Source organism: Protopterus annectens, chromosome 4.part0, assembly GCF_019279795.1.
Source record: "Protopterus annectens isolate FY-2018-M chromosome 4.part0, PAN1.0, whole genome shotgun sequence".
NCBI classification, from domain to species: domain Eukaryota; kingdom Metazoa; phylum Chordata; order Ceratodontiformes; family Protopteridae; genus Protopterus; species Protopterus annectens.
In genome coordinates, this window is record NC_056733.1 from 1,537,094,608 (window position 1) to 1,537,110,858 (window position 16,251).

A 16,251-nucleotide genomic window follows, 5' to 3' on the forward strand; every position below is an offset into this window, starting at 1 on the left:
GTTGCACAGCAATCCCTTACACTATTCTAGCATGTCAAAGGGTCAATTACTGGCATCCTCTCCAGTTCAGCTGGTGAATCTGGGAATCTTGAGGCAATGTTACAACTGCCTCATGTACACAGACAACCCTCTCCTCCTCCCAACAAATATATGTGAGAGATGCAACTATATAGCCAAACTGGAGGCTGAGCTCCCTCTACTTAGTACTGGCAAAACCAGTCAGGAGGAGAAGGTAACAACACACACCACAAACCCAGTCTCACATAGACCTATCACAACTACAAACCAAACCACATAAACACAAAAAAACATACTCGGAGGCTCTAATTTAAAAATCTACCAAAACAGAGGCCTCCAAAGCAGACATCCAAGCAACCAATACCTCAAAACATAACACATGCAACACATAGTTCACAAAGTCAGTGTGCCAAACAGTCGCAGCCCTTGAGGCCAAACAACATGCCTGATACACTTGTAATAGGTGACTCCATAGTCAGACACACTGACGTCCTGCTCACCAGACTGAACAAGGAAAAGGTTACAGTAAGCTGCCTGTCGGGCGCTAGAATCCACCACATAACACAAGCACTCGGGTCACTCCAAAGCAAGTACAAACATAACTCTGTCATTGTCCATGCCGGTGTGAATGACCTGAGACTTACCTCCCTGGGCTACATGAAAAGAGACAGAGGAGCTCTCTGATTGTGTAGCCTAGGCCGGTATGACCCTGATCCTGAGCAGCATCTTACCCTCACCAAGAATGATGCCACAGTACAAAGACAAAATGATCAGCTTTAAAAATTGGCTCAATTACTGGTGTCATTCTAGGGGGATCCAATGTCTGTCTGCTTGGGATGACATGCTTGATAAGCCACGCTGCTTTGCAAGGGACGGCTTGCACCTGTCACCCCTGGGCTTCCGGATATTGGCCAAGGCTCTTGCCACCCCCATAGTGCCTTTTTTAGGCAAGGCTCAAAAGACAAACCCACCTCCCTAGAAAACCCAAGTGGAAAAAAACTAAGGGTAATGCTGCTCAACGCCAGAAGTCTAAACCTCAAGATGCACGCTCTTGAAGCCCTCCTCAGTATGGAGAACACCTATGTCTGTGCAGTGACTGAAACCTGGTTCAAGGCTCCTGAGAGCACCCCAGCACTACCAGGTTATACCTCATATCATGCTTTTTGGCCTCAAAACTTGGACCGAACCACAAAAGGAGGGGGAGTATCCATATTCATCAAAGATACCCACACCTCCAGGTTACTGGCAATGCACAAAGCATCGGAGACCATCCATGTGCAACTAACCATAGGCAAAACTGCCCTACAGTTTGTAGCGTGCTACAGGCCACCCTCTCAAACTCAGGAACCCCACTCAGCCTTCCTGAAGACACTGGAGAGTATGAATGTCCCTCCAAATACTATCATATTGGGTGACTTCAACTACCCAAACATAGACTAGGAGCATTACTCAAGCCACAACACCCTAGCCCAAAGGTTCCTAGAATTCATAAACTCAAATGCGATGGAACAACTAGTCACCACTCCCACAAGAAGAGATATTATACTAGACCTGATCATCACAAACATGCGGACACAATGCTCCACACCAGAAGTATACCCCTCATTGGTGAGATCAGACCATAAATTAATCTCACTGGAAATCCACATTCCGCCCCGCCCCCACCCCCAGCACAAAAGACCACAGTGAAGAATTTCTTAAAAGCTGACTTCACACTTCTTAAGAATGAAGTGGTATCCTTCAAGGTCCCTGGGCCAGTGGAAACCACAGCCCACACCGCTGGATCCTTTATAAACACTTTCTACAGACACCTTCAAGAATGCATGGATCATGCAATCCCAAATAAAACCAAGACCCATTCCCCCAAAGGCAGGCATCCTGTCTGGTGGACCCCAGGCATTACGCTTTACAACAGGAGGAGGAAGCTACTACATGACAAAGCAAAATCCCCAAAAGGGAAGGCATCTCTGATCAGTACTAGCAAAAAACTACGATCACTCATAAAATCATCCAAGGCAAACTTTGAGAGAAAAATCGTCACTAAAGACAATCACAAGGCCTTCTTTAGTTATGTTAGAAACCTGGGTGGAAACTCCCAGATATGCTCAGAGTTGGTCCAAAATGACAAAAAATGCACTGAACCCACAGACATTGCCAACATACTGGCAGACAGGTTCAGTGCAAATTTCTCCCCACCCCCCCCCCCAAAAGGGAAATATCTATCCCAGCAGAGTGTAGCCTCCCTGACATCTCACATGCCCAGGTGAGAGCTGCCCTCTCCAAAGCAAAAAACACAGCATCAATGGGACCAGACGGTCTCCCAGGTTTCATGCTACATGAACTCCAAGAGGAACTAAACCCGCACATAAGGCTGCTGCTTAATCTTAGCCTTACTACAGGATACGTACCCAAAGAATGGCATACAGCAACAGTGGTCCCACTACACAAAGGAGGTGCTTCTACGGACCCTGGAAATTACTGCCCCATAAGCTTGACGAGTCTGGTCTGCAAAGCTATGGAGAGGATCATTATGAAACTCATAAACTAAGACATTGGGGACCTACAGACATTGGATCCTACCCAATTTGGCTTTGTCAAGGGCAGATCCTGCCTTTTGAACCTGGTCGACTTTTTTGAAACAGTCACTAAGGCCATTGATGAGGGTAAGGCAGTTCACACAGCCTACCTTGATCTTGCAAAAGCCTTCGACACAATACCCCACTCGGGAATCATAGACAAGCTCACCAGCTTAAATGTAAACCCATATGTCATAAGATGGGTTGCAAACTGGCTCAGACAGAACCCACAAGGTCAGAATTGCTGGAGCCATGTCAGACTTTAAGCCAGTCACAAACGGTGTCCCACAGGGCTAGGTCCTGGGACCCCTCTTGTTCGGCATTTATTTTTCCGAGGTGCAAGCAAACATAGGAGGATTGTGGCTGACAAAGTTCGCAGATGACTGCAAACTGGGCGCCATAATTGATACTCCAGCGGACGCAAGCATCCTTCAGAAAGGCCTCATAGAAATGGATGACTGGTGCCAGAGCCATGGCCTTAAACTGAACACCAAAAAATGTATGGTCATACCCTTTGGGAAAAACAAAGTACCCACAAATTACCACATAGGTGGTAATCCATTAAGTACAGAAGAAGTAATCGGGGACCTAGTGTCCCAAGTTGACAGTAACCTCTCATTTGACACTCACATTGCCAAGGTGGTTAGTAAGACCTTCTATATTACCCACCTTATGAAAGGATTCACATCTAGATCAAGAGAGGTCATTATGCCCCTATACTCTTCCCTTATCAGGCCCATAATTGAGTACAATGCCCCATTTAGGATGTACCTTACCCGACACCTGCAGCAGCTAGAAAGACCCCAAAAGTACCTTACCAAGAGGATCAATGGTCTCAAACATGTCGTATGCTGCCCGGCTGAAGAAACTCCAGCTCTATTCAGTCGCATACCGCCTACTCAGAGGCGATCTATGCCTGACGTATAAGGCCATGTCCAATCCGGAATTAATGGACATGCTCCACCTCAGAAAATCCAAATCCATCAGAGCCATGAGAGTGAGAGATTTGAACCTCAACACAGAAATAAATAGGACATGCTGGAGGGACAGATTCATAACCCAGAGGCTCCCTACACTCTGGAACAGAATCCCAGGCCATGTTAGGCAGAGCCCCTCACTTGACTCTCTTCAAGAGAAATCTTGACGAGTGGATGGGAGATCGTAGGTTTACCCCGGGGGGTCATCTCTGTCACTACTAGACAGAGGCACAGTAAACTAAACCCTAACTGGGCATAGTATTCTCATTCCAAGGGGTGGCGAAAGCCACACACACTCTAGCTAGGCTTATAAATTCCCTAGGGGAGATAGCCTAGTATGAACCTATAAATACCAAGAATCTGTGTTTGGTATTCTGGCCAAGATATGCTTGGTGTCTCTGGACAGGCTGCTTACCCACTTGGCAAATCATTTTTTCACACTTTGACACTAGCCAACCAAAGGGTTAAAGGACCCTCGGACAAACCATCCAGTAAAAACTTTCAGGAAAAATCCAGCCAATCTAGATTTTACTGCAATACCTCAAACCTGCAGTTGAGGCCCATGGGATATATGCAAATGACCCCATAAGGACATGAAGTGTTTCAACTACATCACTTCTGAATGTCTGACTTTGTCTTTATGGTTACATTCAGGCCAATAAAGCCAAATGTACTAGCTGTGGACATGCATGTTATGGCCTTTTTATTGACCCCAGCAGCACAGCATAAGTGGATAGTTTGGCTGTATTTCAGAAACACAGGGTCTTTAAACCCAGCTGATACCCACAAAGATTAAGGTGCCTGCAACATATCCGAGCGAACATCCAAAACAAAGGATAAAGGGTAGTGTTTGCTTATTCCTTTCAAGTTGGATAATGAAAAGATACGTTTCCCAAACAACAAAGTTAAATGCAACAGCTTGTCCTCACCATAAAGGCAGCACAAGTTTTTACATGAAAAATGAAACAGACTTTTCTTGGCCTCATGTGGTCAAAAAGACACAATGATTGGGAAGTGATGAATGTTACACACCTTGGAAATAAGTCAAAGCATGTCAAACCAGTGAATATAAATGTGCCTATGCCTGGTATTAGAAGGGCTACATCTATGAGTATGTATGGCAGTTCAAATTTTTCCCCCAGACCCACTAAAACGGATGGCCAAGTTCCATTATCAAATCCAACAATATCTTGCAGTTATCTGGGAAAATGAACTGGTCTGAAGACTCTAGCCAAAGGCACCAAGACAAACTACACAATATAGTAGTGCACAAAGGCACCAAGACAAACCACACACTATAGTAGTGCACAGCATGTGTGCTGCCTTTGCCCAGCTGACCCTTTATCCCAATTGCTTTGCTCTATTTATACATGTTTTTTTAACTACATGTTCACATTCTCACTTAATGAACAATGTGTTGGGAGAGGAATATTTCCTACAGAGGGCAAGTCTTCCTTCACTGTCCTTCAGCCCCTATCATCCTTCATTCTTGCTTTGAGTTTGTTATACCTTGGAGAGAAAAGTTAGGAAATGTAACTCCTTTCTCCAGGAGTTTTGCAGCTCAGATCACAAATAAGCAGCATGTTTATCTTTCTCTCGTTTTAATACCATGATGGGAATGGACCCCATTCCTAAGTCAAAGTATGATCAAAGTTCATGAAATTAGCATTGCTTCAATCTTTGTCAGCCAGAAGTGCTCTTAACAGCACCCATGATGTGCCCAGTATTGCCTACTCCTGCATTTCATGGAGTTGCATGCATTGGTTACATATACAAGTACGACTGTAAATTCTTTTCTAGAAGACCCATTGCTACTGCTATTATTGGGACTGTCTGGGTATCCTCCTTCCATATTACCCTCATTTCTGCCTGCAAATCCTAGTATTTTGACTTTGTACATCTCTGTATGTAAGACATTGTAGTCGCGGAGTGTTGCATGCATTGGTTACATATACAAGTACGACTGTAAATTCTTTTCTAGAAGACCCATTGCTACTGCTATTATTGGGACTGTCTGGGTATCCTCCTTCCATATTACCCTCATTTCTGCCTGCAAGTCCTAGTATTTTGACTTTGTACATCTCTGTATGTAAGACATTGTAGTCGCGGAGTGTTGCAGTTTCAATAATCAATGCTACTTTTGTCTTTTCATGGACTACTGTTTCTGGTTTTCTCGCATCTATTTTTTAAACTGTTGGTAATGGGTGACTCTCCAATATGAATCATGCAGTGTCACATGAACGGTCTCTCCAAAATAATATGCTCCAGCAACTGTGACTTTCACTTGGATGACCTGTGCAAGGTCCTATAAGTCACAGTATCAGCAGCAATACAGAACTACATAGGCACAATAAACAAAGCAGATGTCTGTGACTGGTAAATTGTGTTGGTTCAGGCAGAACATGTTACTGGTGATTAAGCCAGAATGGGCTTGGAGCTGCATTGTGTGTCTTATGACCAGGATATTTGGGTTACCCCAGTTCTCACGATGAATAGAGCTGGGTACAATTTTCAGACTTTGGGAAAGGAACCTGGCCATCTGTTGCATTTGGTCTGAAAAAAAAAATGGAACTTCAGCATTTGTTTAATGAGGTTTGTAAAGCCCTATCCTCTCCCATTTCCAGGCATGTTATTTAACTGCCGTTTCATGTGCTTTATATTTTGACCCCCCCTTGAGTCTTTGCTGCTCCCACACTTGGTTGAGAAAATTTAGTTTCATTACTCAAATACTGATGCTTTTATGGGGAGGGCATACTGTTGCATTTCCTTACTCTTTGGGAGGGACCGTCTCTTTAAAACAAAAAGACATGCATTAAGTACAATATTTTGACTGCTTAGAAGCAATAATCATTAGACTGGCAATTCATAATGCTGATTTTTTTAGAAGCAATAATCATTAGACTGGCAATTCATAATGCTGATTTTTTTTTTTATTTGCATTACCCCCATAGACTTAACACCATACCCCAAAATTCCACCATATACAAAGCACAGATATCATTGACAACATACTGTTTTTCTTATCTGCATTTCTAAACATAGTTGGAACAAGTGCAATAAAACTGGATCCTTGGTAAGCTTTGTAATCTATGATGCCCTTCCATATCCCTGCTCCAGTATTCTTCACCTAAGGGATCTCCTGCCAGGAATAGCCAAACATCTGCTTAGTATACCAAAGCCTTCACCTCTTAGCACTGTGCATCACATGTATGCTGTCTGCACAAAACACAGGACATAAAGGTGTCATACAGTTGCAAAACACTCGAAACTAAAAGCCTCAGGGTTGTAGAGGAACATGTATATCCAGAAGGGAGAAGGGCCCCTTGTCCAGTAGGGAAGTAGAACATGGCAAGAGTCGAGACAGAGGGGGAATTCAGACTTCTGGTGTCCAGTTTCTGGCAGATGTCTGTCATATCTGAAGAGACAATGGGCCATCCAGTTCAGAAACCTGCTCCTCCTATCCCTCATTGCAGGCAGATATTAGGCATGCAGCTTTCACCTCCTCTGGAGCTGAGCCAACATCCACTGAAGACAAGATGGGAGTCTGCTGGCAATTTTGGAAGGGTCTAGAGGGATTCTGCAAACTTTACTGGAAGACATCCCAGGCTCCTTAAGTATGCTTGGGTTCAGAGCCTCTGAGGTATATTGGCAGACAGCCCACTTGACCAGTTAAGTGAAAAAATAAAAAATTACCTCTAGTTAGGAGGCTAAGAATTATTTAATATGGTGGTTGGGGGGTGTCTATGTACAACTATCGTCTACTGCTTCTATGGTAAAATAAAATGCATATTGGGTAGGGAAGCATTTTGTATTAAAAATGTCAAGGGTTTGCATGTGATTATATAGGGAGGTGTAACTTTTCATGAAAGCAAATATTTTTGGATGAGCACGACTGGAATGTTTACTTTTAATAAAAGTAATTTTCTGTTATACCCACTATTGTACCATAAGTACTGTGGTATATCTCAAGATATCCATGGCACTTTGTGCACATATGGAGAAGGGATCTTGACAAGTAAAAATAAAATCTACCATGTACTTTCCAAACCATCTAAGAAATGTGATAGGGTTGTCTAACTCTGGTAAATCAGAAATTGGGAATAAATTTCAACATTACTATGGCGTAAACCATAAGATGCAGTTTGTGTACATCTAACAAGGGATCTTGACAAGTAAAAATAAAATCTACCATGTACTTTCCAAACCATCTAAGAAATGTGATAGGGTTGTCTAACTCTGGTAAATCAGAAATTGGGAATAAATTTCAACATTACTATGGCCTAAACCATGTGTACATCTAACAAACTCGGTGACGTATCTAGTTGAAGTGGGGTTGCATGCATTGTCTTTTCAATGAACTCCGAGAAAGTGGCACATCTGAGAAACCTAACTGGGGTAGATGTGAAATAATTTTTTCCTAGTTCCCAGATATTCTTTCATGCATTTGATATTGCCATGCCATAAGGGCTCCCTTCCAATTTAAAGTGGAGAAAAGTATAAGACTGTTTCTTAAAACAATGCAAGTTAATTGAATCTGTCCTTGTATTTGTACTGACTACTCAAATCAGAACTAGCACTGTTAAAAAAAATTCCAGTTTTTGTTAATTTTGGTTTAAATGCCGTAACATTTAAATAACTTAAATGCACCACTTAATTACATCCAGATAAAAATGCCTCCTCCACAATCTGGTTTTACAAATTGCTGCCTGACTCTCTTAAGCCCTCATTTAAATCCATGTATAAAATTATTTAGAGGCCATAGCAGTGACTAAAGGTCAGGTAGTGTACCCGAATATCTTGAATTTGCCAGGACATGCAACACTGCAGAATAAAGTGGTGCTCCTTAAGTAATTTATTATGTAAAACACTGGCTAACCAGATGCAATAGAAGAGGGGGGTTTCTGTCCATCCCAGTTCAGGGCTACCCCATGACATTTCATGAGATTCTAAACTAAATCCACTTCTCGGACCGTAAACTGGATAACGTACTTAAATGCTAAAACAAGACCGTAAACTATGTATATTGGGTAGAGTGATATTGCCTGAATGTTAACTTTGACTTATTAAAAAATCAGGGCATCATTTAAATTCATAGGGACATTCATAAAGTTGTGAAAATGTTTATAGAATTCTTCCACTACAATGAAAAGTCCATCTCCATTCCAGAAAACGTCTAGTCACAACAAGATATTGTGCAGTTTTTAAAGCATTACTCTAATCTATTATTGAATATAAAACTAAACATGTGAGCACCCTGGAACTAATTGAAGAGGTACAATGTCTTACTACAAAAGTCAGTGTTAGAAAGCTTGAAACAATCAAATGTTTCCTGTAGGTTACTTAAGGGTGAACCCTGTCTTGTGTGCAAGGCAATGCCTAATTGGTTCTACTAGGTTTGAAACCTTCATTGAAGGGTGTTAACATCAGATCCGAGAAATCTATTACAAAAATGTCTATTGTATATAAAAAAATGTTGGGTAAATCAAGATACTGGCACAATCTCAACTTTAACTTCCATCAAAAATAATTCATCCCGGTTTTACTTAACTTAATACATGTTTGGGAGCTGGGAAATGTCAGCAAGAGGGTTACTGCTTTCAAGCTTCTTACAAGCCAGTGGATTGCATGTCAGGAGAGTATTTTAATTTCTGGTAAGTGCTCGGGCATAATTCTTGCAAGAGCTCTGGCAAACTACTTCAAAATATTTTAATAGTTTTAATCTAGGCATTCATACAAGCGAAATCACTAAAAGGTAAAATGTAAAGCATATCTGGTGGAAGGAAAAAGATTGAGAGAAATTGCAGTAAATCCTGTTTGGTAGCATAGTTGAGCAGCATGTGGCTTAATATTTTCTGCAAGAACGTGTGCATTTTAATTAATCAGATTGGTTTTAATAACCAAAACAATGCAGTGTCATCAGCAGTATATTTTGTTCAAAGGGATTTCTTTATAAAGTAGGCAGACAGTTTAGTAGGACAGAAGGATGTGAATACATCACCTTGCAGCCTTTCACTGCACATTTCCTAGTCTGGCTTCCATTACTTTAAGAGAGTGAGGATGAGGAAGATAATGTACAGTGACAGTTAACGTACTATAGCTATTAAGTGTTGGCCTGTCCAAGTGTTTATGAAGCTTGTAAAGCAGAATGCTGCCACCACTCAAGGGGAAGCCATCAACATAAATGTTTAAATGCTCTTTACTGTACTTAAGCTAAAGGCCTTTTAAAGTTGTATTGCATCTCGGTATAATAATTCTTTAAAACAAAATTGATAGATGGGAGAGTATATCACATGTTTGACATGGTTTTCTAAGCTACCTCTTCTGTATAACTTTCCACCTTGACAACTCTGTGGGAGTTCCTCTGGGACTGGACCCACTCCTGTTTTCAGTTTACATTCGCATGATGTTACTACACAAAGGGACTTCATCTTGTGCAATATGTTGAGAAGCATATACTTCTACATTCTGAAAATGCATAAACAGTTGATAAGATAATGCAATCTGACATAAAATCCATTGGTCTGGATTTGCAATAAAAGGCACACCCTATATTATCAGAACATTTACTTTATCAAATGTGCACCATCACTCCATGCCACCCCAACATATTGGAGTAATTTAATTATAATTCTTGTCTTATGAATGGTCAAAGATGAAAGTACTTCATGATCCTCTTTAAACAAGGTGCTGTCATATAAAAACCGGTCACTTTGTAAAAAAAAAAAAAAAAAAAATGCAGTAGCCAACAGAGAGAAAGCATTTCTTAACATATTGCCCTTGTGCAGCCCTACGTTTACCCAAATCACTGTTTTTATACTATAATTTGGGTAATCTTGACCATTTAACTCTGAGCATGAAACGGATCTTCCATCCTCAAGCCACACTATTGATACACATGCTAATAGTGCTCCTTTAACATGATTCTCATCTACTTAAAAATCAGTAAAACCACTTACCTTCCTCTTAATATGGCATAAACCAATGTGTTTAACTCCACTCTGTAAAGTTATTACATGTTTCAAAAGTTTGTGTCCAACTGGGACAACACCAAGCCTATTCCTTCAAGCATAAAAATAAGCTCCTGCTTATTAATATAACTGAAAATTTTGCTGCCTTCTAACCACTGTTTAACCTGTAAGACTAAGGGTTGCTGCCTTGTTTAACCAGTAAGACTAGATATGTTATGTATCATCATGCTATGTCAAAATGGATATTCATATCCATTTGGGATTTACTGCTGACATGCATTTGGTTGTTTAGTGTGTTCTGTGATTTATTTATTCCTAATTTGGTTTTGTGGTGGTGATTCTGTCAGTGTTACATTTGTGTATATGAATGTATATCTCTTAGTTGCTGTTATAACTGTCAGACTGTCCGACCTTTTCTCACTGAATTCCCTCTGTTAATAGAATCTACCAGTAGGGTTAATCCATTTAACAAAATATTTAATATTTGTTGATTCTTTTGAAAATACGAAAAGGATATTAAAATAAATTACTGGCTTGTTGACAAATATTCACGTCAAACTGCTTTGAAGAAAAACTGATGGAGTGAAATGGTTCTGGTTTCACTGTTAATAAAACATTCATAGTTAAAGCTCTCCTTTTCCAAGCTGAATGATGTATTAGATTGTGTAGTACATTGTTTTTCTGTTCATAGGTAGATACTAGGCTATTGGCCTTAGGGCCTATATAAGCCCAGCCAAAAAGGTACCCTGGCTTTCGCCACCCAAGAAAATTATTTTCCTGTGCCCCTGTCGAGCAGAGCCACAGAGGTGATCCCTGGGTTTGAATTTCCTATTTCCCATCCAATCAAGATTTTTTTTAGTGTGCCAATGAGCTTTGTTTGATATAGATAGGTAGTTTGTTCCAGAGTATGGGAAGTCTCTGGGACAGGAATCTATCCCTCCAGCATGTTCTGTTTATTGTTGTGACAAGGTTTAGGTCCCTAGACTGTGTAGCTCGGAGGGATTGGGATTTCTTTAAATGGAGCATGTCCAACAGCTCTGGGTTTGACCTAGCTTTGTGGCAGAGATACCTCTGAGTAGGCGATATGCGACAGAGTAAAGCTGGAGTTTTTTGAAACTGTCTGCATAGCGCATCTGTTTGAGGCCGGTAATCCTCTTTTTGTGAGGTATTTCTGTGGCCTTTCCAGTTGTTGTAGATATCTTGTGAGGTACATATTTTTTTTTTTTTTTCTGGATGAGAAACCTTTTGTAATGAGGAGTGCCATGTAGAAGGATTTCACGACTACTGTGGCGATATGATTATCAAAGGAGAGACTACTGGCCACCTGTGTCCCAAGGTCTCATCACACTTTCAATGTTAAGTAGACTGCCACCTATGTGGTAGCTCATGGGTACAGAGATTTTACCAAAGGGGATGATTATGCACTTTTTGGCATTGAGCTTGAGGCCATGGCTTTGACACCAGGCATCTATCTCAGTGAGGCCCTTTGTTAGGATGTCCATATCGTTAGGAGTTTCGATTATGGCTCATAGTTGCACTCCTCTGCAAACTTCATTAGCCAAAGACCTTCTGTGTTAGCCTGTACTTGTACCAAACAGGAGAGGACCCAGGACTGAAGCCTGTGGTACTCCACTTGTCACTGGTCTGAAGTCGGATTTGAGTCTGCTACTTTCACAGTGTGGGTTCTGTCAGTGAGCCAGTTGGCAACCCATCTTGTGACATAGGGATCTATACCTAGTTTAGTGAATTTACCTATAATTCCAGAGTGGGGGATGGTGTCAAAAGCCTTGGTGAGATCTAGATAGGCTGTGTGAGCCACCTTACCCTAGTCTACGTCTTTGGTGACTGCTTCAAAGAATATCAGGTTTAGGAGACCTGATCGGCCTTTTACAAACCCTAACTGGGTGGGGTCCAGAGTTTGGAGATTACCAGTGTCTTTAAGTTCCATGCCCTTGCAGACCATGCTCTATAGTCTAATGGGGTGGTAGTGGAGTGGGATAACTGTCGCTTTGCACCATTCAGTGGGCACAAAGCCTGAGGTGAGGCTATGATTGAACATGGTGCTTAGGTGGAGTGTTGCCAGTTCATGCTGTAGTTCATGTTGAATGCAGCCTGGGATGCTGTCAGGTCCCATGGATGCTATTTTCTTGGCTTTAGAGAGTGTGTTTTTTACCTGTGCAGCTGTGATTACAGGAACTTTGCATTCTTATAGGTTCAGTGCTAACGTTACCCCCCTCTCACCCCCTAAAGGGCCCTACTGAGGCTGACCAAGGGAGTTCCTCCAATCATGGGATTTTACTCTTTTTTTTTTTTAACAGTTTCTTTCTTCTGTTGTAGAGTTGATGGCAGGGGATCACCAGATTGGCCTCCTTTTTTTGAAGGATAGCATCTTGGTTCTGTTAGGGATAGCATGATCCATGCACTCGTGTAAGTGCTTATAAAGTGCATTTGTGTAGGATTCAGCAGTCGTACCTCTATTGTCCGTCTGCATGGGTGTCGCAAAGTTTGCCACTTCTGTCTTAAGCATGAAGTTGGCTTTGAAGAAATTTTTTACGGTGGTTATCCCTAATGGGGGGTGGGGGCAGGATGTGGATGTCTAGGGTGATTAGCTTGTGGTTGGATCTGACCAACGAGGAATTAACTTCTGGTGTGGAACACGTTTGCCCATGTTGGTAATGACCAGGTCTAGGATATTGCTGTACCCGCTGGGGGTGTGGATAAGTTGATCCAAGGTGTTGGAATTTATGAATTGCAGAAAATGTTGAGCAAAAGAGTTGGTACAGGAGTAGTTTTCCCCGTTAATGGTGGGGTAGTTGAAATCCCCTATTATTAGTGTGTTGGGTTGTACCCTAATTTTTCCGTGAATCAAGAAATGAGGAGTGGGAATCCTGGGGCATGGTGGGGGATCTGTAGCAAGTTGAAATTTGGATTGTGGTCTTGCCCAAAGTTTGTTGTACTTGGATAATCTCAGCTGCCTTATGCTGAGCAACTAGCCTAGAGGTCTGGATATCCTTAATGAATATGGACACGCCTCTTCTGTTTCGGTCCAGGTTAGGTGGCCGAAAAGGTGTGGTATGAATTAGAGACTTGGTTCAAGGCTCCAGAGAGCACCCCTGCATTACCAGGCTATGTCACTGTATAGATGTGTCTGCTTTCCATTTTAAGGAGTTCCTCAAGTGAATGCATAGCATTGAGTAGCATTACCCTCAGATTTTGCTCGTTTATACCTGTTACTGTGGTGAATTTATTTGAACCTTGCCTTAAAAAAGGACTATAAGGGTGGCAAGAGCCTTAGCCAGTATCATAAATCTCAAGGGTGACAGGTGCAGGCCATCTCTAGCAAAGCATCATGGTCTGTCAATCATGTCATCCCAGGCGGATACTGGATCTCCTTAGAATAACACCAGAAGCTTAGCCAATTGTTGAAGTCAATCATTTTGTCCTTGTAATGTGGTCTCATTCTGGGTGATGGCAGGATGCTACTCAGGGCTAGGATCATACCTGCCTGGCCTACAAGATCAGAGAGCTCCTCCATGTCTCCATGTAGTCCAGGGAGGTACATCTCAGGTCATTCACACCAACATGGACAATGATAGTCATATTTGTACTTGTGGAGTGACCTGAGTGTGTGCGTTATGTGGCAGATCCTGGCACATAACATATGTGTTTTTAAAAATATTTTTTGCATTTGAGTCCCCTACACTACTGCAGAGGTGTTAACTGTCACAGCACTTAGAAGCCATTGCAGAATCAATTCCTCTTAGACTACAAAAGAAAACTCTGAACAAAGGCCTGCAATTAGTTACTTTTCTGGATGTAGCTGGGTAACTTAAGTATAGTGTAAAACGAGGTAGAGAGAGAAAAACAGCAGTCCTTTAATAGAAGGTAAAGAAAATAACAGTGACACACTTCAAATCCCATTATATCCCAATGGCATGGGAATTCAAAGTTGCTTCCTTATGCCTGGCATGAGTCATACAAAGCATTATGAGAAAGGGTTGAGGGAAAACAAGATCACGTTGATGACATCGAGCCCCATTGGTAGCCATGTTGTCAAAAAAAAAAAGGGCTAAAATTACAAATAAAGCACTTGGAGTGATTTTGAGGTGTTAACAATGGTTGGGAAACAGTGAAAAAGCAAGATTGTTTTAGTTATAGGGTGGAGTTTTCCTTGGTTAATCAGTAACTGAAGCTGTCTATGCAGGACAAATCCTTTTATAAATAGCCATGTAACTGTTTATCAGTTAAACTCTAGGTGAAATAATAGCTTAATGGCACCTAGAGTTTAACTGATAATTACATTTTTCTTACGAGAATGACTTTAGTTTTCATTGTAGGTCTGACCTTGACTGTTATCAAATTTGTTTAGTGATGTATGTTGCAGATGTAACTTTAAATGTAGTAATGATCTTTTGACCTCTTAAGAAGTGAAGAGAACATTATTTTCTCTCTGATCTTGTTCTCTTTCTGTTTAGGCGGAAGTACAAAGAGAGGTTGGGCCTTCCTTCCAAGGTTGTGATTGGATATCAAGCCCATGCAGACACTGCAACCAAAAGTGGCACAATTGCAAAGAATAAATTCATTGTTTGAAACTGAAGACTCTCTGCTTAAAGAACGGAAGCCACTTTCATTTTTCTCTAGTGCACTTTCTCTTATTTAACTGCTGTTTAAAAACATGTTACTCAAATAACAGAGGACATTGTGTTTTTCCTTCTCACATTAACTGGGGTTTGGTGTAGAGGATTCATTGTAAAATTACATAGAAATTAACTGGGGTTTTGGGATTAGAGCGCTTACTTGGCAAAATGCCATGGAAATAATTTTTTTTCTTTGACTCTAATAAATGGAAGGCATGACTCTCAGAAATGTGTGCAATAATATGTTGCATACAAAATTTTCATTAATACAGTTAATTCATATCTGAGTAGTACTAAATCATAATTGATTATAATCATAAGTCTAAAAGAGGAGGTGGCTTAATTATGGTTTCAGAGAGCCTGTTAAGCAATATGCTGACATTTATTTATTCCCATGCCTAATACTTTGTCTTCCTTTATCTCCTCATCTATTTTCAATTAACGTTTTGTCAGGTTTTATCCCTGCCATCTCTAACTTGCAGTAGCCACAGTGGCAAGAAAGCAGCTGTTGTGCTAAATGAGCTAGTTTAAAGAAAAATCTCTCTTGCCTTCTAAGAGGGGTAAAATCTGTACCCCTGCTGCTATTATGTTTTTGACTGCCTTGTAAATATGCAGTATCTTGTGTATCAAAACCTTAATAGTGAAGTCATCAACTTTTGAAAAGCACAAGTTTTAGTTGTTAATAAACTATTTTTTGTCACTGTGATGATTTCTCAATGTCTGCCTTTGATGTACATGTCTGCAGTGTTGTGTTGAATTGTTTTGGTTGCGCAGGTGTTCAGCTATAATGAAGATCTGAAATGGAAGGGACATGCTGTACAGTGAGAGGCAAATGCTTTGCCACAGGCTTGCCAGTGCTATGAGGGCTTGGTTATCGGGATATCTGGTTATTTTACCAGTAATCTAGGCCTAACCCAACCGTTGACCAAGAAAAGGAGGACAAATCCTAGAGAGAGGAATTGTGACCTAGCTTGATTATTTTATCTTTTGGCCAGTTCTTTGTTAATGGTAAGCGATGCTGTTAGTGCTGCTATCATTCCTGGTGAGCTGGCTGTTTTGTAGTTAAACCCCAACT

At 41.2% G+C, this 16,251-nt stretch overlaps 1 protein-coding gene across 3 annotated transcripts in view; it reads left to right on the plus strand.

Moving 5' to 3' along the window:
* Positions 1-15,882, plus strand: part of LOC122800189 (eukaryotic translation initiation factor 4E-like) — a 209,850-nt gene extending 193,968 nt beyond the window's left edge. For all 3 annotated transcript variants that reach the window (XM_044069696.1, XM_044069694.1, XM_044069695.1), the window contains one exon: positions 15,015-15,882. In XM_044069696.1, the coding sequence (XP_043925631.1) occupies positions 15,015-15,129 (115 nt within the window). In that variant the 3' untranslated portion in view covers positions 15,130-15,882. The remainder of the gene's footprint in view (positions 1-15,014) is intronic.
* Positions 15,883-16,251: the final 369 nt, after the last annotated feature.